This window comes from Nicotiana tabacum, chromosome 22, assembly GCF_000715075.1.
Source record: "Nicotiana tabacum cultivar K326 chromosome 22, ASM71507v2, whole genome shotgun sequence".
Classification (NCBI taxonomy): domain Eukaryota; kingdom Viridiplantae; phylum Streptophyta; class Magnoliopsida; order Solanales; family Solanaceae; genus Nicotiana; species Nicotiana tabacum.
Window position 1 is genome coordinate 13,193,279 of NC_134101.1, and position 27,425 is coordinate 13,220,703.

Here is a 27,425-nt window from a genome sequence, read left to right on the forward strand (position 1 = left end):
TATATGAGGAGTACTATAAATTGCAGTTTTCTCATGTAAATATAATAAAAAAAAGAATACATTTCAAAAAATTGGTTAAAATTTACATAGTTTGAGTCTTGAAAAAGTGAAAATGTTCACGTAAACTGAATCGAAATGAGTATTTTTTCTCCATTTAGGTTAGAATATTTTTTTTAAATTTTTACTCCTTGCGTTCTGATTTATATGATAATATTTTTTAGTTTGTTCAAAAGAAAAACATATTTAATGAGATAATTATTGTCACTTACAAGTTTTAAAAAGTAAATTTTAAATTTAATGGTTAATCATACCCATTACATAAATTGGAACAAAATTTACCTTTGCAATGAGATGACCAAGATTGGGTTTTTGCGTCTACTGTCAAGAACCAGCATTTTCCTTCATCCGCATAGAATATCATCTTCAAGTTTTAGAATAAACCATTGCAAAAGAATGGTGACGCTAATAGTGGCTACCACCATTGACCCGGCTTCCATTGGTCCTGCTTCCGCCCTTTTAGCCATGCCTTGTTGGCACCCTGGTCCTCCTATTCAGGTTTCTAATTCTACCTCTTTCTTGTTTACTGCTTATCATTTCCCCCCTCTTTCCCTTTTATTAATATTAGCCCCTTTTAAGAACAATTAATCATCTAAACTTACTGGGGTTTTTGATCTATGAATTCTACAATGCTCAGAATATGCATATATAGTTTGACTAATTTTACACTGGTGGTTGTGATAATAAAGTGTCAGGAAACATTGGTGTAACTGGTAAAGTTGATGTCACGTGACCTTAACGGGTTCGAGCTTGCAGAAATGCAGGGTAAGACTGCGTACGCTTGACCCTTGTGGTCTGACCGCGCATGGCGGGAGCTTAATGCACCGGGCTTCCCTTTGTGATAATAAAGGGGTGCATTGTAAATTCATCTTTGTTTTGTTTCCATTGTAGAAATTCAAGCGCAGATATATATCCTACTTTCCCTAATTCAAACGTATTATAAATTTAAAGAGTATGGTTTCAGGTCTAGAAAACTACATGAAGTGGGAGGAGAGTTTTAACACATGCTTGAACTGATAAAGCTGTGATCTTTTTCTTTTTGTTATTGAATAAGCTTAGGATATGCCAAGTTTTGTGAATCAAGATGTAAGGTTATTGAAACATGATAGAAGCATTGTGAGAGAGGACTACTTGGACAATCGCTGGGAAGAGGCCACAGGCGAGGCCGTTGATGAAGTTATCTTTCTTAGCAAGCACACTGCTGCATCTAACCGTCCTGCACTCACCGTTCACCCCATAGGTTGAAATTGGTTACAGGCGTATATGGTTTATTTTCTTTGGATTTGACAGACTTGCCTTTACCAGAATGTTGAAGTATTGAGTTTATGTTTCTTGTGTTGTAATGAACAAAATTAGGTGTCCCTCACCTAAAAGAAGGGGAGCAGCCACCAGTAGGTGGGAAGCCTGCCTGGGCCGCACCACCTAATCCACGTATTGGGCCGTGGTTTAGACTGTTGAAATCTATTGCCGACTCACAGAATCTGACTCCTGAATTCGAGGTAGCATCCTTGTTTAACTGCGCTTTCTACTTCAATAAGCTCATAACAGATTTCTTTTATATGAAACTTCGCAATTTTGCGTGGTTGGTTTTGACTCAGTGTTGGGGTATGTACAGTCGATTCATTTGTTTTATTGCACTCTGAATCAATTTCCTGTGAACATGTTCATCTTAATAGTTCAAGGACTTGAGAATGGAACAAAAAACAGGGAACCGCCTCCCAAAAAGAGATGCAACTATGTTGAAAAGACAATTATCTCGATTGCAAACATATCTGGGTGGGATTAAATATATGACAGGGGTACCTGATAGTGTAATCATCGTTGATCAACACGAAGAATATACGGCCCTGCGAGAGTGTATTACCTTAGTTCCAACAATTTGTTTAACCAGTACAAATTGTGACTCCGATCACAGATATTTCTGTTCCAGCGAATGACGGCGGCATATCCTCAATCCGATTAATTGTTAACAAATTAGTATTCGCAATTTGTGAGGGTCATTCTAGCTATATAAGAAATCCTTGATTAATAATAACATGATAAGATAAATAACTTGCTTCAGAAATCCCTTATGGAATCGCTTACTATTTCTGAATTTCAAAAAAGAGATAAAAATAGCTGTTGTGGTTGGAAACTTCTCCCTGGAGAGTAGACTGTTTCTAGTTTAATTTTCGGATCAAGAGTTGGCGGTTATTCTACTACAAACTGCTTTTAAATGTGCTGTTTGTGGTAAGAGGAACCTAGTTAAACTGTTTGTTCTCTTCTGTTAACTACTGGGTTTGTTTTGTCATGACTGGCATTTATAGAATTGCAAAATTAATGGGGTTGATAACTTCCATGTTTGCTTGATGGGAAACCACAGTTTCCCCTTTTTCGAGTGATATGAAGTAGTTGACCATTCTTAGTACTTCTGGACTCCACTTAGCACTGAAGTGAGATAATAAACATGGGGCAAAGGGAGATGTAGTAACAAATAAAATGATTATTCGTAAGATTTGATATTAGCAGTATAAGTATACATCTAAAATTATACACTTTGATATTTGTAATATAAAACTAATGTAATAGCGACGAAAGGTGACACTTTTTCATGTAAATATTTTGTGAGATTATCTCTCGTCAAAAAGGATTGTCTTAAAAGGCTACTAAGTATTAGAAACATTAGTATGAAAAAAGATGGACGAAGTTGAAAACATGAAATTTTATCAATTGCAAAGAGATCATCAATATATACAGTTTCTTTATTTGACTGCTGATCATTGATACTGCTTTTAACGATTATGTTTCGATACTGGATCTGAACTTAGAATTGATCTTTTCCTTGCAGCGTGGATTTTTATTTCAGTACCAAAGTGCAATCCTTTTGATATTTTCTAATTTTATCTACTTTGTAGCGTAAGCATCTCCATGTGCGAACCTTTATAGTATATCTATTCCGTGGTGTAGGTCACATTGGAAGCTACACATCATGGACCTTTAACTAATGCACCCACAATGTTTGTAGAGATTGGTATACTTTCTTTTACCTGTCATGCTTTCATAAATTTTATTTGACCCTCTGTAATAATATAACAATATCGAGTTTTTTCTGCTTATCGAAAAACAAAACTTGCGTATTTTCTTTCGTAGTTAGAGTGATATACATCATCTAAGGGCAAGGATAAATGGCTATGTTTCTATCTAATCAATTGATCGCTGTTTATTGTGTACTGTGTAGGTAGCACAGAGGAATACTGGAAGAGACAAGATGCCGCACAAGCCATTGCCTTAGTTGGGTATCCTTTTACTACACAAACTCTTTTGCATTATTTATCTTGTTTTTCATCTTTTTTCTGAGCAAGCAAACCTCAAACCGTGGTCTTATGTGTAATCACGCATTTGGTATCTGAAAGGTCAATTGAGTCCTTCCAGTGCTGCATTTAATCATTTACTACAATATTAGGCTTTTACTGGCGAAAAAAGAAAAAAAATCAGAGGAATATTTTTAATTCCCATTTTACTAAAATAATGTTAGAATTCTTCCCTCGTTCTTGGATCTTTGTAACCTTTCCTCAATTGTGGTGTTTGCAGTTAGTTTGGAAAGGACTGGGGCTCAACGGAGGAGCTGCAGTGGGGGATTGGAACAGGTTCAGGCCAAATAGTTTTATCTTGGTTATACTGTGACTATTTATGCTTCAACCATTGCACGTGCTTTTCTTTACAAAGTCCGACATCATGAACGATTTTGAGGCTAAGAGGTTCACCTGTCTACATAAAAACTTGTGTAGCTTTCATCTGCATTTCTTGTTTCGGAGTGCAATATGATCTCATGGCTAGAATAATTTTAGGCCCGAAAGGACATAACCTCTGAAAGAAATTGTCATTTCTTCATCAGGGGAAAAAAAGAAAGAAGAAATATGATCCTTCAGAGAAAAATAAATTGTTATTTTTGACCTTTCGCCAATCGTTAATATTTACTTTCAATGAAATGCAGAAATGGTAGTCAGCAAAAAATCCTCCTAGGAATTGGTGGGGGACATTACGTACCACGGCATATGGATATTGTTCGGTGAGTTCCTCTGTCACCTGAAACAGTTATTGAAAATTAATTAGCAAATAAACAGGCCCTCTGGTTGAGAATTCTAATCAATGCACGAAGGAAGTAGTTCATTCATATGGTCTTTGATTACTACCATCCAAATCTTTGGTTTCATCTATATTACTAAAGTTGGATGATTCTACGAGGAACATTACATTGCATGTTACTAATATGACAGTTCAACTAAATGTTAAAGAAATCTATTCTGCTTTATATATTCAGCATAAGTATAGTAAACAGCAGCTTAAGTTGAAAACTTGAAATTGCTTGTGTTCCTTGGCCTCCTAATCCCTATATATTTTTTTTTTTAAAAAGAAAACCAATCTTGCCATCCTGGGTAAAAAGGAGGAAGATTTCGTTTTAGCTGCTATAAGCTGAGGCTTCTCCTTGAACTGTTTGCAGCAACCGTTGAAATGCAGAACGAATCATTTTCTTTTATTGATTGGGTTCTAGTGAAGACTCATAGCTTAGTTTATTTCTGTTCAGTATTCATATTATCACTGTGATTATGTGAATGATGCAGGAAAGATGGAGTTTGGGTTGGACACCTCCTTGCTGGATATTCGCTACCGATGGAAGACCCTGGTCCGTCCAAAGCCCAGGCCAATTTGGAGGTGGGTGGAACCTGGAGACAAGCAATTAGAGTTGCTTTTGACACTACTAGAGCAGCTTTTCCTCAAGGAGAAGTACTAGTGCATATCGATAACAAGTAAGTTCTCTTTCGATTGAGAAAATAATGCAATCAAACTGGACCACAAAATCTATACTTTTATCAGTAGTGAAGAACATTTGTTCTCTCCAACTGGTATGCATATGCCTTAGTTATACCTTTCAACAACTACTGAATTACTGATCATAGCTCTTTGTCTGTGGATTCAGGAGTTTCAAAGGTTGGCAAAAGAATGCTATAGTCGGATTTTTAGCAGAGCAGAACATTAAAGTTGGAAAACCGAGTGATTTCTACTGATTCTTTTTGGCTGATTATTTTACAATTTTCTTTTTTATCTTTTAAGTACTCCATGTGATTGGAACTTGGAAGACTTCATTAACTGTCAATTTAAAAGTTTCTTGTTTTTTCTCTTCTTTCGTGAGCAGCTTCTTCATATTACTTCATAATTTGTATGAAATGTTCATAGCACATTATGGCATCATGTACAACCCAACATAGAAAAAAGAATCTCGCGTAACCATATGTAAAACAAGAATAGAAAATTTAGTTAGATTAGGAGCTAGCATATTCCATGCTTTAGAAATATCGGAAAAGGGTCGAATTTACCCATGTATTATCAGAAAAGGTTTAAATGTACCACTCGTTATACGTTGGGTTCATATATACCCCTGTCGTTATGCTATTGGTTCAAATATACTCATTTTCCGTTAAGTTTGTCCAAAATGGATATCCAATCCTACGTGGCACTGACATTTGATGAGGTGGATGTCACATGGCTTGACACCTCAGCGCCCCTAAACCATTTTACCCCTCCCTTCAATTTTTTTTCCACCATTAAAATTTTCTTCCCCTCCACCACTATTGCCACCATTACCGCTACCATAAAAAATATTGTATTTCAAATTTTAGTCTTTTATATATGGATTAGGGGCGCTGAGATGGAATGCCATGTGTCATTCACCTCATCAAATATTAGTGCCACGTAGAATAGGATGTCCACATTGGACAAATAGTAGTACAACCGTGATATATTTGGACCCAAAGTATAACTAAAGATATATTTAAATATTTTCTCATAATACATTGTTATATATACAATATTGATATCTTTAAACGAACTTATCAACTTCCAAATAGGAGTATATAATAAGCAAAAGAAGAAAATGGAGGATTTGTGTGGGCTTAATGGAGAAGTACAGTACAGAGGCAGAGTCAGGGAAGGGACACAACAAATGCATGAGTATGACTGAAGACCACTTATGCACATGCATGTGACATAATACCCCCCATATGTTTAGGTGGACCCCGCCCTTAATTTTAAACCCCGCCCAAGTAAGTAGTAACCACCTCCTTATAATAGCTTCGCCGGTCCCCACCATATATATATATATGTGTCACATCACATGTCATCTCACTTACATCATTTCACATCAACCCTCTACCCAGTCGCCACTACTCCATTTCCTTTGTTTTTCTAAGGTAAATATTATGTTAAATTATACTCCATCCGTTTCGATTTGTCTTTAAATTATTATTTTTTTAGTCCGTTTCAAAAAGAATAACATCTTTTCTTATTTAAAAATAATTTATCTTTATATAATAATTTATAACCACACAAAATATATGTGCCTCATTTTACATAAGTTCAGAAGTCTTCTCTATTTTTTTAAACTCAGTGTCCAATCAAATAAATTCACATAAATTAAAGCAGAGGGAGTAGTACTATACAAAATTTGATTGAACCTGCAAGGGTAGTTTGGTTCTAAATCAGGTTATTTCATAGCCCGCTCGGCAAAGTTTCTAAAAACAGCTTATTTTGGGAATATATTTTTTTTCGAAAGTATTTTTCTTTTAGTGATAAGCTATTTGTGTTTGACTAATTAAGTTGAAAATCACTTTTGAGCAGCAGTTAATATTTTCTCAAGAGTGCTTTTCAGACAAATGCTTTTGGGGAAAAGCTACATTTTTATGCTTTTTCAAAACTATTTCTGTTTCTACTCAAAATTATTTTTTTTCCTAAACTCTTAGCCTAACACTTCAACTTTGAAAAAATCGCACTTTTTAAGCTTGGCCAAACATGCTACTCATTCCGTTTCAATTTATGTGAACCTATTTGACTGGACACGAAGTTTAAGGAAAAATGAAGACTTTTGAAATTTGTGGCCCTAAACGAATCAAAAAGGGACACAAAGTATTTGTGTGGTTATAAAAGTTTCTCATTAAAGGTAAAATTGTAAGTTTAAGCTAAATTGTTTCTAAATTTATAAAGAGGTCATTTTTTTTGGAACGGAACAAAATGAAAATAGGTTCACATAAACTCTAAAGGGTCGTTTGGTAGGATGTATTAGGGAAAATAATACATATATTAATTTTGATATTATTAATTCTTGTTTGATAGTATTTTCAACCTGTATATAACTACTACTATTTATATTAATTATATGCCTTATTTAGTACTATTTCCATACATAGCAAACTATATAACATTAATAATATCATAATTTTTAATATATGAATAAATATGTATAAAGTAGAATTTGCCCTTTCAAAAACCTTTAAATCACAAAATCAAACAGTAATAAGATACTTCCTCTGGCAGTCTTTCCCCCTACGCTTGTCAGTTCTAGAGAGAGAAATACTGCAAACTACAGGACAAACCGACCTAGATGGCCCACTTGTACGTCCAATCACATCACCACACGTACTCCCACTTGCACATATCATGCCACGTTACAACCATAATCGAGCTAGGGACTTTCGACCCTTTCTCCAATGGCGGTCCCCCCTCTTCACCAGCCGACCACATGGCTTTCCCGCAACTCCATTGCTCATTTACTTCCCGGCACCCTAAATCTCTGCTGTCCGTACATTTCCCTAATATTCTATCTTATTGTCTAAATCCAACAACAAAGCTTCTTCAACTACATTCCCATTCCAAATTCCAAGATATTCATTAAAAATGATTATGCATTAGTCTAAGCAATTGAACGAACATTTTATTTACTTAATTGCCTCTTCAATACACCCCTTCACGTTTTCACCCCACTGTGTTTGGCTCCAGTAAGATTGATCAACGGTTCCCGTTAAATCATACAGCCCATGCTCTCCATCTCCACCACCACCTCCAGTTTGCCAATCCAGTGGAGCGATCTCACTGTTGTTTACCTTGTTCTGCTGTAACCCAAATTCGATCCGACCCGTTTGATTCATGAAACTTGTATCCATTTGTTCCATCTTCAAGTCACTAACCGGCTGATCTGTTCCCACCATCTTCGACGGTTGATTCCACTGCTCATTTGAGTTCTGGTTTTCCGGCAACCGGTACGACGGAATTTCTATCATGTTAAACCCTACTGCCGAAGGATCGGTAGATGACGTCATAAAGTTCGTAAAGTTCCCAATGTCCTGGAAAATCTGGCCATCGGCAGAATGGTCCATTAATGGCTGATGATCAAAGCTTTGGTTCGTACTATTAGGTAGGAAGAAGTTGGATTCGTGAAAGTTAAGAAAAGTTGAAGCTGAGTTGGAAGAAGCTGCCGACACAACCTCCGCGGTGGCAGAACCGGTGGTATTCGCCGCGGCCGCGGCGGGTGTGGTTGCAGTAAGGCTGGAACTTTCACTGCTAGAATTAGAGTTTGACTTACGTTCCTCCGAAGCGGCGTCGGCAGCTTCGGCAGCAGCGTTGGAAGGAAGAGTACTGGACTTGGGCTTGGAACGCTTGCTTTTCCGGCAGCCACCGCCGACGGGGACGTTACGGAGGACGCCGCCTTTAGTCCAGTACCTCCGGCAACTCTTGCAGAAGTGTCTCGGCTGAGAGAGATTGTAGTTATTATAGTAACAGAATTTGGTGTTTGGAGAATCGCAACGTGGACACTTCAAAACTTGCTGGTTTTGGTGATGGCTAGGCCTTAGCCTCCTGTCTCCTCCACCACCAAAAAACCGTCCTCCACCGGCGCCGATCGGATGTATATCTTGCATTTCTCAAACAAATACTGTCAAAAATGAATGTAGCAATTTATATTGGCGTTTTTCCGGTAAAATTTCCGGCGAGATTTCACATTTGCCGACTTTAAAAGCTGCTACTCTGAGTATAGCTGCCTTTTTTAAAGCAGAGAGATTTATCTGACAAATATCCTTTGCATATCTTCCAAAACTAGTGTTAACTTATATTTTAATGTTTTTATGATTAAAAACAGGGAAGAAGTTGAAAAGACATAAATGTCCCTAGTGCACTGTTAAATTACTACTCTGACTCTACGGAAAATGTGGAGTCCATTTTGTTTGTGTTGCTTTGTTGTTACGACGATGGTTGAGTGAGTGGGGGTCGACATGGTTCGACCGTGATGTGACCGTACGGTCCGTGAAAATGGGATGTTTTGTGTTATGTAGAAGATAGGGACACGTGGACGGTGGACAGTGAGTTGATTATTAACGACTACGAATCGTAGGGTGTCAAGTTGTCGGCCAATACGATATTTCTGTAGTGGGTAGCTTGGTGTCAGCTACAAGCCTACAACCGATCCACAACTTGCCACGTTGTTGTTAACTCCGCTTTGTTTATGGATTACTGGCGGCAACTGTTTTCACAATTCTTACCCATTATTAGCTAGCATTTCATTTGTATTAAAAATTTATTTTTAGAAGTTAAAGTTGTGTGTGAGCTTACATTTTATTTGGAAGAAAACTTGAAGTTTCTTAAGCGGAAGAAAAAAAATTATTCAATAACTGCTACTATAAATTAGTTTTTGGGAAGTTAAAATAAAATTGAATTTTTTTTTTAAAAAAAAAACTCATATTTCATGAACAAACAGTGTTTTCAAATTTCTTTTTTGAAAAAATATACCCAAAATCTAAGGTCAAGCTGCAAACGAGTAATTAGTATTTAGTCCTTGAGGTTTCTTTGATGCTATGTTCCTTTCACCACAAAAAGGAAAAACAAAATAGCTAACAATTTTTATTAATAATTTATTGTTATTTCTTCGCTAAATGAGATTAGCGATGAATTATTCTATTTAATTACAAAATTTATCTATTGGTAATTTTTGTTTTTCTAGTAGTGTTTGTTTACGAAAACCAACTATATTGACACAGAAAATTGACATGCTTTTTAATTCAACAATTTTGTTTTATTTACATTTAGAAACAATATCTTGACATCTTATCAAAATACAAGTATTTTTACTATCTTATAAGAGGGAATAAGCAAGCAGCAGGTCAACGTGGTTGCTTAAGAACTAAAGGACAGTTTGGTCATTTCAGTTCAAATAGAGTAATATAACTGGTCAAAAAGGAATCATATTGTAGCTTATATATAAATATTTCAGCCCTGTGGCTAAATTATCCCTAGCTTAAGTCATTATTCATCATCACACTCTTTCCTATCTAGTAGCTCCCTAGCCTACACGTGCCAAGCCAAACTAATCGTTTCTTCTCTCGGTATTACCTTAACAAATCATATTTAACATTCTTTATTTATTCAACATTTGTTTCACTGTACTACTATTTTAATATTATTTATTTAATTTTAAATTTACTTGTGTGCTAATTTTGTTTATATGGACCGTCATTTTCTATGTTTGATACTTTCTAACATCAAAGACTATAGACTATTTACCAGGGGAAATTTAGACAAAATCAAATAAAATATATTCAAATTCTAAGAAATATTTAAAATTATTTAAATATTAAAGAATATAAAGATATATTGTTACATATGTTATAAGAAAAATTAAATTATGATGGATGTCTACTCTTCGTCCATGATCTTCTCAAATGCCTAATGACATATTTCTATGCTTAATGACATATTTAATGACATATTTTTCTTCACTTTTCATGCCTATATAAAGTTCTTGTAATAGATAGGAAAATACACACAATTGAAGAAGAAATAAGAATCTCTCCTCTCTTTCTCTTTATATCTCTTAGCTTGTTTTTTCTTATTCCATATTGTTACTTTGAGTTATATTTTATAATACGTTATCAGCACGAAGTTCTAGCCAACTGAGTTGTTATGATGCGGCCAGTGCGGGTAGCGTCATTTAATGTTAATAATATGGTAAGAACGATGACGGTATAAGGTGTACAACGCCAGCATATATTCGGTCATCACGATTAGCCTTTTCTAATTAGTTTTCAAATTTCTTTACACTTTGCTATTTATGTTTCCATACATGAACAAACTTGCTTTACGGAAAAAATTTTCTTGAAAGTTCATCAAATCATGTAAGGATTTTTGGTGTAAAGAACGATAAATATTTTTTCTATAACAAGTATTATGTTCCTATGTGTTAATATTAAGAAATATGAAGTGAAGACTTTTGAGAGAGCACGTATTTTTTCTTTCTATTTTATCACATATTTCTTCCATCTTAAAGTGGGATAATTATCACAAAGGACACGTAGATTTTAATTGATTATGTATTTTTCTATATTTGCTTGATACTTTTTATTTGATTGGGTTCAGCTAATGAAAGTTCGCATATGCAAATTAAATTCAATCGCCATAAGTCTAAAATAAGGCATTGGGTTTGAGTCATAATGCACCATATTGATAATAATAATAACTAAAGAAAAAATAATATAATTTTCATGAAAAAGTATGAAGCTTGTCCCACTTGATTTGCTCCATTCTTGAAGTGAATGTGATAGCAGTGCATGATAAGTCTAAATAAAGACAAGTGGTTGATCAATGAATGTAGGCGTGCGAAAGGCCAAAATAATAATAGTTATCACTACGGTAATTATAAAAAGGGAGAAATTCTTTGAAAATAATGTGACTTGTGATAAATATTGAGATTGCATACTCATTCCTGAAAGTAAATGTGAAAATATATATGTGATAAAGATTATACATAATAATGTACTTGTGCATGGTTGGATAAATACTACAACTCACCTCTAAGGGAGGTTTGAGACAAAGAAAGATAATGAATATTATTGTGTAGTTACATGAATATATCATTGGTCGCATACATGTGATACGCCAAAAAAAATTTGTCATGCCTTATGAAAGTTATTAAAAGCAAAATTAAAGCAAGAAATTATTTTACTTATGATGATTTTGAACATGACAATTATTATAATATGATTCTCTTTGTGAAGGAGACATTCATTATATGGATGGTGTGACAAAAAATGTTGTAGTACAAAAACAGTTAAGTGCTCTCAAAGAACTAATTTGTTACTACCCAGATGAATGAAATTGTTCATGACATTAATACTGTAGTAAGTCTCAAAAGAAATATTTTGATTTACAAATATATTAGCCAAAGTGGTTGGCATATTGAGACTATAAATGAAAAGAAGATTAAATATCTTTATATTACTATAATCATACGGGGTAAATATAAAAGGTTACCTGACTTTTCTTCTATTTGTACTACACAAGTATAAGCATGATGATGCAATCACAAGCCACAAGTAAACTAGAGGTTTACTGAAATAAATATTAGTTGGCATGACCGGTTGACTATCTCAGTTCAATTATGATGCGAAAAAATTAATTGAGAATTACATTGGCATATATTGAAGAAATATAAGATTCTTCAAGAATTCTCTTGTGCTGCTTATTCTCATGATATACCAGTTAAGGTTGGGATTGAATTTCTTAATTTGTGGAACGAATAAAATGTGATAAATATATGGGCCCAATCACCTTTCATGTGGACCGTTTACTATTATATTATTTTAATAGATGCATCTATTCTATGGTCACATGTGTATTTGTTATCAACTTGCAGTTTGGCTTTTGCAAGATTGATTGCTTAAATTATTAGAGCACAGTTCCAAAATATAAATTATGATGATTTATCTTGATAATACTGGTTTAAATCCAAGTTGGTTTAGCAGAAATTGTATGCCTCCAATTATATCTAAACCATTGGTTATGAGAACAAAATTGCCAAAATAAAATTTGGTATGTTATGTATTATTTAATATACAACAACACTTGTACGCATCTAGCCAAGTTATGATAAGTTCTCCCTATCACAATCGGTTCAGGGTCAGGAACCAAATAATTTCCATCTAGAAATATGAATGTGCTATATGATTTAATTATTCCACCACAATGCACAAAGATGGATCCCCAAATAAGGCTAGGGATATGTGTTGGTGATTCCAACAATATAGGGAGAAAATGGGCAGTTGAAACAGTAATGCATGTAATGAATTATTATGAGTACATCGAGATCCTCGTAAGAGAATATGTGAACTTGAAGTTCAAGTGTTAATTCATTTAAAAAATATTTTCAGGCGTATTTGCTGACCCAAAACTAAATGTCATATTCAGCTGCTAATGCTCCAAATAAAATAAAGTTCATAATGAATAGAGTCTATGGCATGCATAAAGCATAATAGACTAATCGGTTCCAAAGATAAAACTCCTTGAAGAAGGAGAGGGAGCAAATGTTCAAGATGGTCATAATAAGGAGGCAAGTGCTCTAGAAGAGCACCACGACATAACACTTTATAAGACCTCATGGGAGAGGCTCAGGTACCTGAAAATAATAAGATAAAGAGATCTCAATAAGTTATGTCTTTTATTGGGTAATAATAGAACCGATATAAAATGATCGTCGACGATATTGTTAATATAATATAGCGCTCAATATTATTAATATTGACGAAGATCTTGAGCTCAAATCTGTCATAAAATTTGGACAGATAAATGATTGGCCAAATGAAAAATACGCAATGAAAATTGATTTCACTTGAAAAATATGAAGTTGGACAGATAGTCCCAACACCTGAAAGTATAAAGTCAGTGGAGGTATAAATGTGTTCTTGTGTGAAAAAAAAAGGTCAAGTCAATAGACATAAAGACGACTTGTGTCACATAAAGATTTTTAAATATCTTGGCATTGATTATATAGAGACATATTCTCCTGTGGTGGATGTCGCCATTTCATGTTTTAATCTGGCAATACAAGAAAAACGTGATATGCGTATAATGAAAATTATTGAAGGATTTAAATTGTTCTGAAGCATATTAAGGTTTTCAAGAAATTTATTAAATAAAGCTTCAAAAATTCTTATACGGATTGAAACAATCAGGACGCATGTGATATAATTGCTTGAGTGAGTACCTGTTGAAAGAAGGGTACAAGAATTATTCAATTTGTCCTTGTGTCTTTATAAAAAGACCTGGATCTAAATTTGTTATAATCACTGTGTATGTTGATGATTTAAATATCATTGGAACTCCCAGGGAGCTTCCTAAAGCAGTAGAGCTTCTTAAAGCAGTAGACTATTTAAAGAAATAATTTAAAATGAAAGATCTTGTAAAGATAAAATTTTGTCTTGGTCTACAAATTGAGTGTATGAAAGATATAATTTTTGTCCATCAATCAGCATACATTAAAATAATTTTAAAGCGATTTTATATGGATAAAGCACATCCATTCCGACCTCATGAAAATAATGAAGGGCTTCTTAGTCCTGAAGTACCATATCTTAGTGCAATTGGTGCACTAATGTATCTTTATAACATTACAAGGTCTGACATAACTTTTTCAGTTAATGTCTTAACAAGATATAGCTCTGCTCCTACAAGGAAACATTGGAATGGAATCAAACACATATTGCGGTATCTAAAAGGGACTACTGATATGAGATTATTTTATGGCAATGATTGCAGTCCTGATCTTGTTGGTTATGCCGATGCTGGGTATTTATATGACCCACAACAAGGCTCGATCTCAAACGGGCTATGTGTTTACATATGGAGGCACTGCCATATCTTGGCGATCGACTAAACAATCAATCGTGACTAATTCATCTAATCATGTTGACATAATTGCTATTCATGAAGCAAGTCGAGAATGTGTATGATTGAGGTCTATAATACACCTTATTCGATACAAATGTGGTTTGAAGTGTGACAAACTACCCATAATTTTGTATGAAGACAATGCAGCATGCATAGCCCAGTTGAAGGGAGGATTCATAAAGGGGATAGGACAAAGCACATTTTACCAAAGTTATTTTTCACACATGATCTTCAAAAGAATGGTGATATCAATGTGCAACAGATCCGTTCAAGTGATAATATGGCTGATTTGTTCACCAAATCTCTATCGATGTCAACCTTCAAGAAACTAGTGTACAAGATTGGGATGCGAAGGCTCAAGGATGTGAATTGATGCTCTCATCAGGGGGAGTTAATACGCGTTGTACTCTTTTTTTCTTACAAGGTTTTGTCCCACTGGATTTTTCTTGCAAGGTTTTTAACGAGGCAACCAAAAAGCGTATTTCTAAACATGTGTACTCTTTTCCTTCACAAAGATTTTTTTTCCATAGGGATTTTTCCTAATAAGGTTTTAACGAGGCACATTATCTATGGACATCCAAGGGGGAGTGTTATAAGAAAAATCAAATTATGGTGGATGTCTACTCTTCGTCCATGATCTTCTCAAATGCTTAATAACATATTCAATGACATATTTTTATGCTTAATGACATATTCAATGACATATTTTTCTTCACTTTTCATGCCTATATAAAGTTCTTGTAATATATAGGAAAATACACACAATTAAAGAAGAAATAAGAATCTCTCCTCTCTTTCTCTCTATATCTCTTAGCTTGTTTTTCCTTGTTTCATATTGTTACTTTGAGTTATATTTTATAACAACATAGAAAATTTTGGAAGTTTACATTGCATCTTAATTTTTTGAGGGATAACTAATCAATTTAGAGTTTAATGTTGTAGAAACTATATAAATTAACTGTAAGGTAATTTTTTTATTTCAATCTTAAGATAAATATTTAAACATTTTTTTGTCTTCTATATTCTAAGATTTGATTTTCTCCGGAAAAAGTTCGAATTAAGGAACATACGTTTTAACCATAAATGAACAATGTTACAAATTTTAAAAATTTCCAAGTACAATTCCGAGGGTGCATTTGGTATTTTGTTTTCCCCCAAGAGAAGTTAAGAAGAAAAGGAGAAAAGTACAAGAAAACGTTAAAAAAAAGAGACTAGGACATATTGGAAAACAAATAGAGTAAGAACAAAATAAAACAAGGGAGGAACAACCTGAAAAAATTGAAAAAAGGAAGCAGACATATTAATTATTTTGTGGTATATGATTTGGAGTTTGCTACAACAAAATTTGAATAGTATCATCTAGAACTTAACATTAGGAAATTATTATATGTAGAAGCAAAGTTACGTAAAAAAAAAATGAAAGTATTTCTATTTGTCGAAAATAATAGTAAAACATATCAGGAAATTTATCAATAAAGGAACTACAAATAAAATCATATTTGAACCTATATTATTGGGCCCGCTCTAGCACGGGCCGAAGGCGATCTAGTATCAAAATACAGGACAATATTTCTTTTTCTTTTCTAACATGTACACTACCACAGAAGAAGAGGAAGGGTCTACTCAAGGATTACTTTGCTAATTGACTTAGTTAACCACTATTGGACATGCCTTAATATCAAAGGATCCAGAAGTATAAATCATAGTGTCTACTAGCAATACAGAGAGTCCAATTTTGTTTAAGAAATAGGCTCCAAATCCAGTATCCATACCTGATTTTAGATAAGAAGAATGAGTTATTGCTTTTGAGGGAATTATCCAACTATATTCTAGAAGCCTGTCAAAAAGATGGATACATAAAGTGTGTAATGATTAAATATTCTTCGTTGGGAGAGCACTTATAAAATACTCTTGACACATTTTGCTTATTAAAAGTTAAATTAAATTAAATTTGACCAATATATTAAAATATATTTTATTATGTTAGTGCAATTGGTTTATAGCTTTCTTCTTATATTCGAATCATTTATAGCCTTTTCCTTTTACTAGCTTTAATATAGTGTCATCATGTCAACTACATATAATCTAATTGTTTCAAGTAACTTATCACTTGCTTCAATGCAATATTATTAAGACTTTAATTAAATCTTTACATGTAGTCGAGAAATAGCTTCCATTCTCAACATTAATTACCGAGCTGACTACTTTAAAATCATTGATGGGTGAATTCAATTGCCGTAATTTAAAAATCTCAATCAACACAGAATATTTCGCCCTCAGATATATATACTGCTTGTATCAATGTATAATTGCTATACATATGCCCAGACAAAGGAGAGGAGGACTTAGAATGCATAAATCCAGATTTTGATTAGGGTTTGTTACACAGTTAGCCAGCCAGATTCAATGTTTACACAAATTATATATTAATTACACACGATTATACATATATTATATATCCGCCGGTTATTTTTAGTTTAAAAGATTAGGTACGTTTAGCTATTGCGGGAGACGAATACCCAAAAATTTGCCTATTTAAAAATAGAAATAAGTGTCTGTTGTTTGAATAATTAAGAAATGGAGCATGCCTTTTAAGTCAAAAGGATGGTTATGTTCCTTCGAAATAGACTAGTTGCAAATTTGCAATATATTAAGAATGTCAAAAGCAAACACTGATTTGATTATTCCTTGGCTTATATTTTAGTGTAAGTCAAAAACACTCAAAACAGATTCTATATGTACGGTGTTACTCCCTCCGTTTCAATTTAAATGAGATAGTTTGACTCGTCATGGAGTTTAAGAAAAGAAAAGAAGACTTTTATAACTTGTGATCATAAAAGCTAAGGGGTAAAAGTTTTGTTGGGTCATAATATTTGTGTAGTTATAAAAGCTTTTCACTAAGGATAAAATAGGTAAATGAATAATTTAAAGTTGAATTATTTCCAATTGTAGAAATGTGTCATTCTTTTCGGAACGGACTAATAAGGAAAGTGTCTTATTTAAATTGAAACAGGAGGAGTATAACTTAGAATGACATTTAACTTTTTTATTTGTTTAAATATTATAAGAAGTATTTAAGATGAAATATATATAGTCAGGAAGTTTCTATCGGTGCAAATAGTATCTTAGAATATGTATAATGTTTGACCAAAAAGTGTAATTTTTGGTTAAAATAATTTAATTTATATAATAATGGGTTGAACTTAGTTAATAATAATATATCTAGATGTTATTTTCAAAATATGACTAATGCCGGTGGGGGATTGGCAACAATATGCATTAACTACTTCAAAAAAGTATGAGCAATAATGTAGCAACAGCTAGCAATAAATGACAATAAATGACATTTAAGTAAATAGAAGGAGTGATTCACCCAATAAAGTCTGAACCAGTTGATTATCCCTCCTGATAATGATGAGTGACAAACAAATCCTAGAATGTTCGAATTATTCTCGGATCTGAAGGAAGGATGTGGAATAATTCGAGCCAGGATCTAGATAAAAATATAGTGTTTGTATCTTTGTAAGAGAGAGAAAGAATCTCAATCAAAAGTCTGTTCTTGTCAAATAAATGTCACGTGCCTTACACCATTGTCTCATTTTCTATTTATATGAGATATTTTCTTAACAAACCCTAATAGTACAAATGTAGAGAATATCCACTAGAATATTTTTCTTAATATCTTATTCCGAAAACTAGCCGTTACAGCTTTGCCAACGGTGCTCGACCTCGACCCTTGTTGATATCTCGACCATGAATCTCTCTGCTTCCTGGTTGACCTCGACTGATGACGGCTTGAAGACTCTTCTTTTGGCGTTATCTTGTCTTAAATATTCTAGGGCAGATTTTGACCTATACAGTTAGTCCCTCCGCTTATTGAGGCTGGCCTCATGCGGGCTTGCCGAGCAAATTCTGTTCGTCGTGGTCGAGATGATTGGACGAGTAGGCAACGTGGCCTTTCATGATCCGCAACTTTTGGGATTACGTTGTTCCTGGATCAAAGTGACGTCATTATGGTGCATTTTCCTGATGCGTTACGTTGTTTCGTGTACGTCTGTTGGTTGGATCTGTAGCTTCGATAATGGTGCTAAGTAATGATGACATAATTTCTCGGTTTTGATGCCTGAGCTCTTATAAATAAGGATGTGAAGACACATACTCAAGTTTTACAGATTTCCTATATCGAAACTTTGTGCCTTCTTCTTCTTATTCCATTGTTATGCATCTTCTTTCCCTGCCCTAGCGATCCCTGTTGTTTTTAACTCCCTACTACTTTGAATACCTTTTCTTTCATTAGAACCATGTCTAACGTATCTTCTGGTCCCAGCGAGGAAAGTTACCAGTTCCTTTAGCAACGGTTGACCCTCCTCACGCGGAGGGCGTCTCCATTGCCGTTGAGGACGAGAACTTCCCTACGGTGGAGAAGATAGTTGCTCGTGGTGAGAAAGTCACGTTTGATTTTACAAAGGTGCCTGAAGCTGAGCCCGAAATCTCCGAGTCGGCGTTGAAAAAGGCTAATTTATTAGATCTTAAGGCTAAATTCGGCATTCCCGCTCGCATCGAGTTGGTCCCTGCCTGGCGGGATGTGTTAGAAGTCCACCGCCCCGGGTACTGTGCGTTCTACGCTTACCCTTTTCATGTCGGCCACGCTCTTCCCATTCTTCCACTAGCGGAGGAGTTTTGTCATTTCTATGGCATTTGCCCGGCTCAGCTTGCACCGTATATCTATAAGCTCATCATTCTTCGGCATCTGATGCGCGTATTCGCCCCTAGTTTCTATAGGGGGACAATGTTGAAACTTCACCACTGAGGGGGCAAGTGCCTGGTGGTGAAGATGCATGACAAGGCTAGCCGTCAGTTCTGGCACAGCTTCTTCTTCGTCAGAACTGAGGACGTGGTGTCCAACGCAAACGGCTTCCCTGAAACTTGGAACTATACTCATAAGTGTCTAACCTTTCTGTGTTGAGGCATTTGGTTTAATTTTCTTAGTCACAGGTTCTGATCTCTTGCTACTTTCTTATGGTGCCAAGACTTCGCCCCCTCATTTTGTCGGGGACATTTCTGATTGAGTCGGCCGGCTCCTCCCTCACATCGCGGGGATTCGTAAGTGGCCGGGCTTTCTCAAGAAATTTGGGCCTGCTCCTTCCTTGACCGATGAGTTTCTTTGCTTTGGCTTCTTGGTTACTCATCTTTTGTGGCTCACTCTGGTTGACCTTCTTTTCTTTTGCGTTTCTCTCAACTCCAGCCCGAGGGCCTTCGAGGAGGCCGAGAACTCCCCCACCTACATTTCGTAAGAGAAAAACTGCTACCTCTTTGGCTTCTAACCCTTCTGCGGCCCCGGAGGAGCCTCCTCGCTCTTTGGCCCCGCCTACCACTGCTTCAACATCACTTTCTTCTCTATCTGCAGATACTTTGGCAGCGGAACCTTCAGCTTCCCCTTTGTACTGTCTTGTGGATGAAGATAAGGAATTATTGCCAAATGACGAGGGTTTGGTGCCTCGTAAAAGGAGGTCAGTGGACGTTGGCGACGGGGTTGCCCAGGCCATAGACTCTATGATGGATGGTTTTGTCCTTCGTGATATGGCGACCATTTTCCTTGAAGACGACGTCGAGCTGGCGTCTGAGGTTCCGAGATCGGTGGAGGCTGACAAAGATGTGTCTCGCCCTTCTGCGATGACAGAGGCCGAATGGCCGGCTGTGAGGGTTTCTGATTCTTTGCGGCAGGAGGGGCCGTCGACTTCGTAGCCAACTAATGATACTCCCTTGTCGATTGATGGAAGAGACAAAGGCGTTGCGGAAGATGGTTATGAAAATGGCTCAGACATTGACGTCGCTGGCCTGAGGATGATGAAGAAGGGGTTTACCCAACTCGAGGTGAGGTTGGAGGAGCCTACGAGGTCCATTGCAATCCCCATGGATCGTGATCTGTTTAAAAATACAGAGAATTTAGACCCTGCCCTCGGCTCTCTTTGCTCCGAAGTGTAAGATGAAACCCTCAAAGAGCTAGACGATGTCACTCTGTCGATGAGCATAGCCGACCTAGCTCTCAGGGTAAGTATTTCAGGGCTTCGTCTTTCCAACCGTAGTGTTTTGTTTTTCAGTGTTTCGCCTTTCCTGGCGAGGGACTTCTCATTTTTGCTTTTCTTTTTCTTCTTATGATTATAGACCATAATTCTAGAGATTGAAAGTTCTCGAAGGGAGGTAAGGCGTAAGAAAATATTTGAGAAGTTGGAGCGCAAATATTTTGAGTACCGGGGCAAGTACCGGGAGATTCGCAGGCATTTTGGCGAGGGCGGCAACTTACAGGCCCTTCGTGAAAAGTTAAAGGAGAAGGACGACGAGCTGTTGAGGGTCATTGAGAAATGCAGCATCCTTGAAAGGACGTTGAGAGGTAAAGAGGAAGAGCTCGAAGTCAGTAAAGGGGTCGAAGCCCAGTGCAGCGATCTCCAAGCTCAGGTGGTTTCGCTGCGTGCCAAGTTTAAGGAGTGTCAATTTAGAGCGGATTCTCTAAGTGGCGAGGTCGCCGAGAAGGAAGAGGATCTTGAGAAGGCGGAGTTCTCTCGGTCAGAGGCTTCAAGAAAGGCGTAGGCTCTTCAGGCAGTGGTCCGGACTCTCCGTTCTGAGTGAGAGAATGACTTGGAAACAACAAGGCTTAAAGAAGAGCGGCTTGATGAGAGGATTTGAGAGTTGGAGAGAGAGACTTCTAGCCTCTACGACCGAGTTGCTGCTCTTGAGGCCGAGAAATCCCAATTGCTGGCGCAACTGTCCTCTTCCCGTACTTCAGATTTTCCTAATGTTCCTCGTGAGTTGTACGAGGAGTGGATTCATGCCGAGGCCCAATTAGACGTGTTTCGAGGTTTGCATGTGGCGAGATCCATTTCTGAGGCCGCCCTTGAAGACGTTCGTGTTAAGGCTCGCAAAGCTCGAGTCGCTTGCGGGTATGACCCCGCTACGCTAAAGGCCGACGAGGATGAAGGTGTATACTAGCTCGAGGAGAATGCCTGGTATGACGCTGCATATCTTGCAGTTGAAGGCGACGATGTTGTTGAGGGCCAAGTCGGCGGGAATGTCGAAGGTCGGGACGGTGGTGGCCAGTAGTTTTCTCTTTTGATTTTTGTATTTTTTTTGTGTAGTTGGTGGCATCTTCATACGCCTTTGTAAAACATATTTCAATTATGAAATGCCAACCTCGTTATTTGCATCTGATTCTCTTCATGTGGTTCATTTTTGCATTTGTATGTTTTTTAATTCAGTCACATGGTTGCTTTGATTTTCTGACCGTGATCACTTAATGGCGAATGACGGCTAGAGGTTGGTGGGAATTTGTTCGAACAAGGTTTTAATTATGGCTGAGGACCGGTAAGTGTTAGTTAGAACAAGGTCGAACATAACCTAAGTGATTATGGTCCAGGTCCAATAGGTGTTAGTTCGAACAAGGTCGAACATAACCTAGATTTAATTATGACCGAGGGCTGGTAGGTGTTAGTTAGAAAAAGGCGGAACATAACCTAAGTTTAATTATGGCCGAGGGCCAGTAGGATCCAGTTCGATGAGGTCGAACATAACCTAATTTTAATTATGGACGAGGGTCGGTAGGTGTTAGTTCGAACAAGGTAGAACATAACCTGGATTTAATTATGGTTGAGGGCCAGTAGGTGTTAGTTAGAATAAGGCCAAACATAACCTAAGTTTAATTATGGCCGAGGGCCAGTAGGCGCCAGTTCGACGAGGTCGAACATAACCTAATTTTAATTATGGCCGAGGGTAGGTGTTAGTTCGAACAAGGTCGAACATAACCTGAATTTAACTATGGCTGAGGGCCGGTAGGTGTTAGTTCGAACAAGGTCGAACATAAACCTAAGTTTAATTATAGCCAAGGGCCAGTGGGTGTTCCGATAAGTGCAAAGTTTGTCGAAACCGTAAACCTTAAGCATTGTTGCTTTGGTTATACATTTGGAGAAATTTACATATTTTTGGGCGTTGGCTGGCGTTCCAGTCCTAGTCCTAGTCTATCTAGTCCATTCATTGGTTGACCTGGAGAGTGCTTGAGAGTTCATTCAATGAACTAGCCATCCTGGCCCCATCTTTGTGTACTTTGACTTGAAGTGTTCCCTTCGTCGCCTCGTTAAAAACCTCCTTGATAAAACCCAATTGGACAAAAATCAAGTGAGGGAAAAAAGAGTACGGCTTGGGGGATGCTTTATATCTTAAAAGTTGAAGTACTTGAGGTGGGTAATATTCCAGCTATTTGGCAGCAACTTTCCTTTCATTGTTTCTAGTTGAAATGACCCTTTGATCGCTTGTGCCGTGATTTTGTACGAGCTGTCCCAATTTGTTCCTATTTTGCCTTTCCATGGGTCTTTGCTCGCTTGTGTTTTTGCTTTAAGCACGTAGTCCCCGACTTTGAGCGGCCTGGCCTTTTCCTTCTTGTTGTAATAGCGTTCTGCTTGTTGTCTTTGGGCGATCATCTTTATGTAGGCCATGTCTCTTCATTCCTCAAGTTCGTTGAGCTCCTGCCTTCTACTTTCGTCGTTCCTTGGTCCGCTCTCATAGGAGTACCTTAGGCTGGGCTCTCCGACCTTGACTGGTATTACTTTATCGGTCCCATAGACCAAAGAGTAGGGTGTCTCTCCTATACTCATCTTTGGCATTGTTCGATAAGCTCACAATATTTCTGGCCACAATCCCTTGGCGTCTTCAAGCCTTTTGTTTATGATGTTTAGTATCGACTTGTCGGAGGACTCTGCTTTCCCATTGGGCGCGTGGTGGTATGGCATCAATAGTATCCTTTTGATATGCCATTTCTAAAAAAACTTAGCGGTCTTCTTTCTCGTGAACTGGGGTCCGTTGTCGCAGCTTATCTCTTTGGGGAGGTCGAATCGGTATATGCTGTTTTTCCATATAAAGGCGATCACTTCCAGTTCGCATATTTGGGTGAACTCTCATGCTTCCACCCACTTAGAGAATTAGTCAGTTAAAACCAAAAGGAATCATATGTTACCTCGCCCTGCCGGGAGAGGCCCCACGATGTCCATTCCTTATTTGATGAACGGCCAAGGTGAGGTGACCGAGTGGAGGTGTTCGTTTGCTTGGTGAATCATTGGGGCATACTTTTGGCATTGCTCGCATTTTTTCACGAAGTCTGCGACCTCCTTTTTCATGGTAGGCCAGTAGTATCCTGCCCGTATGAGGCATCTGACCAGAGCCTGATTGCCAGAGTGAGCTCCACAATGGCCCTCGTGGACCTCTTCGAGGACGTGCCACGTATGGTTTGGGACTAGGCATTTTGCCAAAGGGCCACCGTAAGTCCTCTTATATAGGTCGTTTTGGACGATACTGTACCTGGCCGCTTGCATTCTCAGTTTCTTGGTTTTTTTTAATCATCTGGGAGTGTGCCGTCCGGAAAGTATGTAATAATACGATTGCGCCAATCCCAAGTTAGGCTTATGGTTCTTACCTCGATTTGATCAAGCGATGAGTTGGAGAGGTGATATCATGATTTTTTCACGAAGTCAGGGAGCACTTGTGAAATTATCATTGTTCTCAGCTGGTACGTGATATCGTGATTGCTCAGCTCGATGGCCCATTTGGCCAATATTCCCGATAGCTCGGGTTTATTCAAAATGCTTCTCAGGGGGAAGGTCGTGACGACCGAGATGGGATGGCACTAGAAATACGGTCTAAGCTTTCGCGAAGCTACGACTAAGGCCATAGCTAGCTTCTCCAGATGAGGTTACCTAGTCTTGACGTCGACTAATATTTTGCTAATATAATAGATGGGGGACTGAATTCCTTTCTTTTCTCGAACCAAGATTGCACTCACAGCTACTTCGGATACATCGAGATACCCGAGGAGACGTTCTCCAGGCTCTAGTTTTGAAAGCAGTGGTGGTGACGAGAAGTATGCTTTTAATTCCTTCAGGGCTTGGACGTACTCCGAAGTCCATTGGAGGTCGTTATCCTTCTTGAGTACGGCAAAGAATTTGTGACATCTATGCGATGATCGTGAAATGAAACTTGACAGGGTGTCGACCCGGCTAGTCAACCTTTGAACCTGCTTTTTAGTGGTCAAGTGCTCTGGTATCCCCTCAATGTCTTTGATTTGGTCAGGATTGACTTCGATCCCCCTTTGTGATACCAGGAAACCTAGAACTTTCCTGAGGCCACGCCAAACACACACTTTTCGGGGGTTTAGCTTCATTCTGTATTGCTTGTGTCACGACCCAAAATCCACTATAGGTCATGATGGCGTCTAACGCCGACGTCAGGAAAGCCAACGTTAATTTATCAACTTACTTACTCATTTCAGTAATTGAAATAAAAATATTTCCTTAATTAAATCGTATGAAATAGAACTTATAGAGTAAGTGATAATATTTACACAACTACAATAACAAACAACCCGTAGGAACCCCCAAAACTCAGTGTCACAAGTGCATGAGTATTTTCTAAGGAGTACAATAATAATACAACAGATGTCCCGAATGTAATAAAGGCAGAATAGAATAATTAGTTCAATGGAGACTCGGTGGACTGCGATGCGTAGCCTGGAATGTAGCTCACATGAAGTTTCCTCAACAGGTGCGCCTACGCACCAAGATGACCATCAAATGAACCTGTCAGATCCTGCACATTTAGTGCAGAAGTGTAGCATGAGTACGTAAATCAACGCGTACCCAGTAAGTACCTAGCCTAACCCCAGAGAAGTAGTGACGAGGGGTCGATATCAACACTTACTAGTGGTCCAATAAGACAGATACAGTAGAAGTAAACAGATGTGAGTCAGAGAAAATAAACGAAATAACAAGTATAAATACGTGGTAAAATTCTCCTATCAACAAGAACTCAAACTCTCAGCTAGTAGTTACCTCCTCAATCGGAGTATATATAATGGACCTCACCAGATAGGTCGCCACAGTTCAAATCAGGAAAACTCACAGATATACTACTTTCTTATCAATTATTACGCATGATTTCATAAGAGTATTTTATAGATATGCCGAGGCGTAGGACTCGATCCATCATAATATTTCCGAACCATAGATACAACTATTATATTACCGAGGCGAACGGCCCGCTCCTATGAGAGTGTGATACATAATCCTGCCAAGACGTACGACCCGATCCATCATAATGTGCGCACTACCGAGGGTCGAACGATACGAACCATAGATGTATCCATCCTGCCGAGGCGAATGGCCCAATCCCATTAGAATAAGAAGCGTTGACGGGTCCTTGACCCCACTCACATATGAATGTGTGAGTTATAAATTTTTGGGCAACCTTTCGATGAGAACGCACAACGCGGGAGAAATTCGTAAGAGGAGTATAATTATTTCACGGCTAATCATGAAGCCCGTTGAATCTCTACATTAGCAAGTCTATCACTCTACACAAGTCTAGTCTCCAGTCGCAACGTAAAATAAAGGAATTTAATAGGCAAGAGACAACTCAAATAGTACAGTTATAGCATGGCGGGAACCTAAGTCTACTCAGACATAACATGAATCTAGCTACGTACGGACTCTCGTCACCTTGTCCGTACGTAGTCCCCGCAACAAGTAGAACATAACTAATACATCACCCAGGGGTAGTTTTCCCCTCACAGAGTTAGACAAGAGACTTACCTCGCTCCGAAGTTTCATAACCCGCCCCAAAGCCTCTCTAATACCTCAAACCGATGCACGTCGATCCAAAACTAGTCAAACAATGTGCAGACCAATCAAAATATACTCTAATACCCATAATTAATCAATTTAAACAATTCTCAACTCTCCTCAAAATGTCGATAAAGTCAACCTCGGGCCCATGTTCCCGGATTCCTAAATTGTTTGAAGACAAACCTTACTCATAACACCACGAACTCAAATATATAATTTATTCCAAACCATGTCCAATTTGGTGGTCAAAGCCCAAAAGTACCAAATTCTAGGTTTTCTACCAAAATCCTAAATTTTTACTAATTTTCACGTTTAAATCCATATATAAATCATGTATCTAACTTGTAATAGGTGGGAATGACTTACCTTGTGTTGCTTGACGAAATCTTCTCTTGAAGCTCTCCAAAATCGCCCCAACCAAGTGAAGATGAAAGAAAATGGGCCAAATCCCGTTCTTAAAAGAACACACTACCCAACGACCTCTCGCATCTGCGGAGCATTAGCCGTTTCTGTGTCTCAGAGTCTGCTTATGCGGCTTCATTCAGGCCCTTCAACCTCCGCATTTGCGGCCCCTCCAGCGCTTCTGTGATGCTTTATCCGCAGGTGCGGTTCTGCTTCTGCGAAACTCGACCGCATCTGCGGTCCCAGCCTCCCCCATCCAATTCGCTTCTACGCTCAAGAATGCCGCATCTGCGCCATCGCAGATGCAGAAATGGTCTCTCACTTGCTCCACTGCCCAGCTCGCTGATAAGTGGGGATTTTGACTGCTTATTTGCGCCTTTTGACTTTCGTTTTAGTTCAAAAATACTTAAAGGTATTCTCAAAAACTGATGAAATATGCTTACTTGCAGGAGTATTGTAAAACGAGCCAAAGTGATGAAATTCAACTCAAAAAGGAGTGATTTTAAATAAGGACAAAAATCAAGCAAAAAGGGCTAAAGTGCGGACCGCAGAATTTGTCTACGGCCGCAGAACAAGAAGAAAATTCAACAAATCTTCAGTGTAAATTGCGGACCGCACAATAATTGTGCGACCGCAGAAGTCAAAGTTCAGAGAGTGTCAAATTCAAGCTCATCAAGAACTACGGACCGCACTATAATTGTGCAGCTGCAGAAATCAAATGTGCGGCCGCACCTAGAATTATGCGGACCGCAGAACTCAAGAGATGCGGCCGCAATACAGAATTGT

General features: G+C 37.6%; 2 protein-coding genes across 3 annotated transcripts; one reads left to right on the plus strand and one right to left on the minus strand.

Moving 5' to 3' along the window:
- Positions 1–325: 325 nt before the first annotated feature.
- LOC107796630 (D-aminoacyl-tRNA deacylase-like) lies at positions 326–5,221 on the plus strand. Of its 2 annotated transcripts, none has more exons than XM_016619423.2 (9): positions 326–555; positions 1,117–1,297; positions 1,414–1,556; positions 3,004–3,067; positions 3,275–3,327; positions 3,628–3,683; positions 4,031–4,105; positions 4,659–4,844; positions 5,015–5,221. In XM_016619423.2, the coding sequence occupies exons 1-9, from the start codon at positions 352–354 to the stop codon at positions 5,100–5,102; spliced, it is 1,050 nt and encodes a 349-aa protein (XP_016474909.1). In that variant the 5' UTR covers positions 326–351; the 3' UTR covers positions 5,103–5,221. The 2 variants fall into 2 exon arrangements, with proteins under 2 accessions (XP_016474909.1, XP_016474910.1); XM_016619424.2 differs by having other exon boundaries at positions 349–555; positions 1,112–1,297.
- A 2,068-nt stretch (positions 5,222–7,289) lies between these two features.
- On the minus strand, positions 7,290–9,019 carry LOC107796629 (dof zinc finger protein DOF5.4-like). The gene has a single exon (XM_016619422.2). The coding sequence runs from the start codon at positions 8,781–8,783 to the stop codon at positions 7,806–7,808; it is 978 nt and encodes a 325-aa protein (XP_016474908.1). The 5' UTR covers positions 8,784–9,019; the 3' UTR covers positions 7,290–7,805.
- Between the last annotated feature and the right edge of the window lie 18,406 nt (positions 9,020–27,425).

What these genes read in the sequence shown, in the direction of transcription:
- LOC107796630 (XM_016619423.2), top strand. Translation starts at nt 352, where the DNA reads ATGACCAAGATTGGGTTTTTGCGTCTACTGTCAAGAACCAGCATTTTC. An exon ending in CCGCACAAGCCATTGCCTTA is followed by an intron (nt 3,328 to 3,627) that starts GTTGGGTATCCT and finishes TGGTGTTTGCAG; the next exon opens with TTAGTTTGGAAAGGACTGGG. An exon ending in GCAGTGGGGGATTGGAACAG is followed by an intron (nt 3,684 to 4,030) that starts GTTCAGGCCAAA and finishes AATGAAATGCAG; the next exon opens with AAATGGTAGTCAGCAAAAAA.
- LOC107796629 (XM_016619422.2), bottom strand. Translation starts at nt 8,783, where the DNA reads ATGCAAGATATACATCCGATCGGCGCCGGTGGAGGACGGTTTTTTGGT.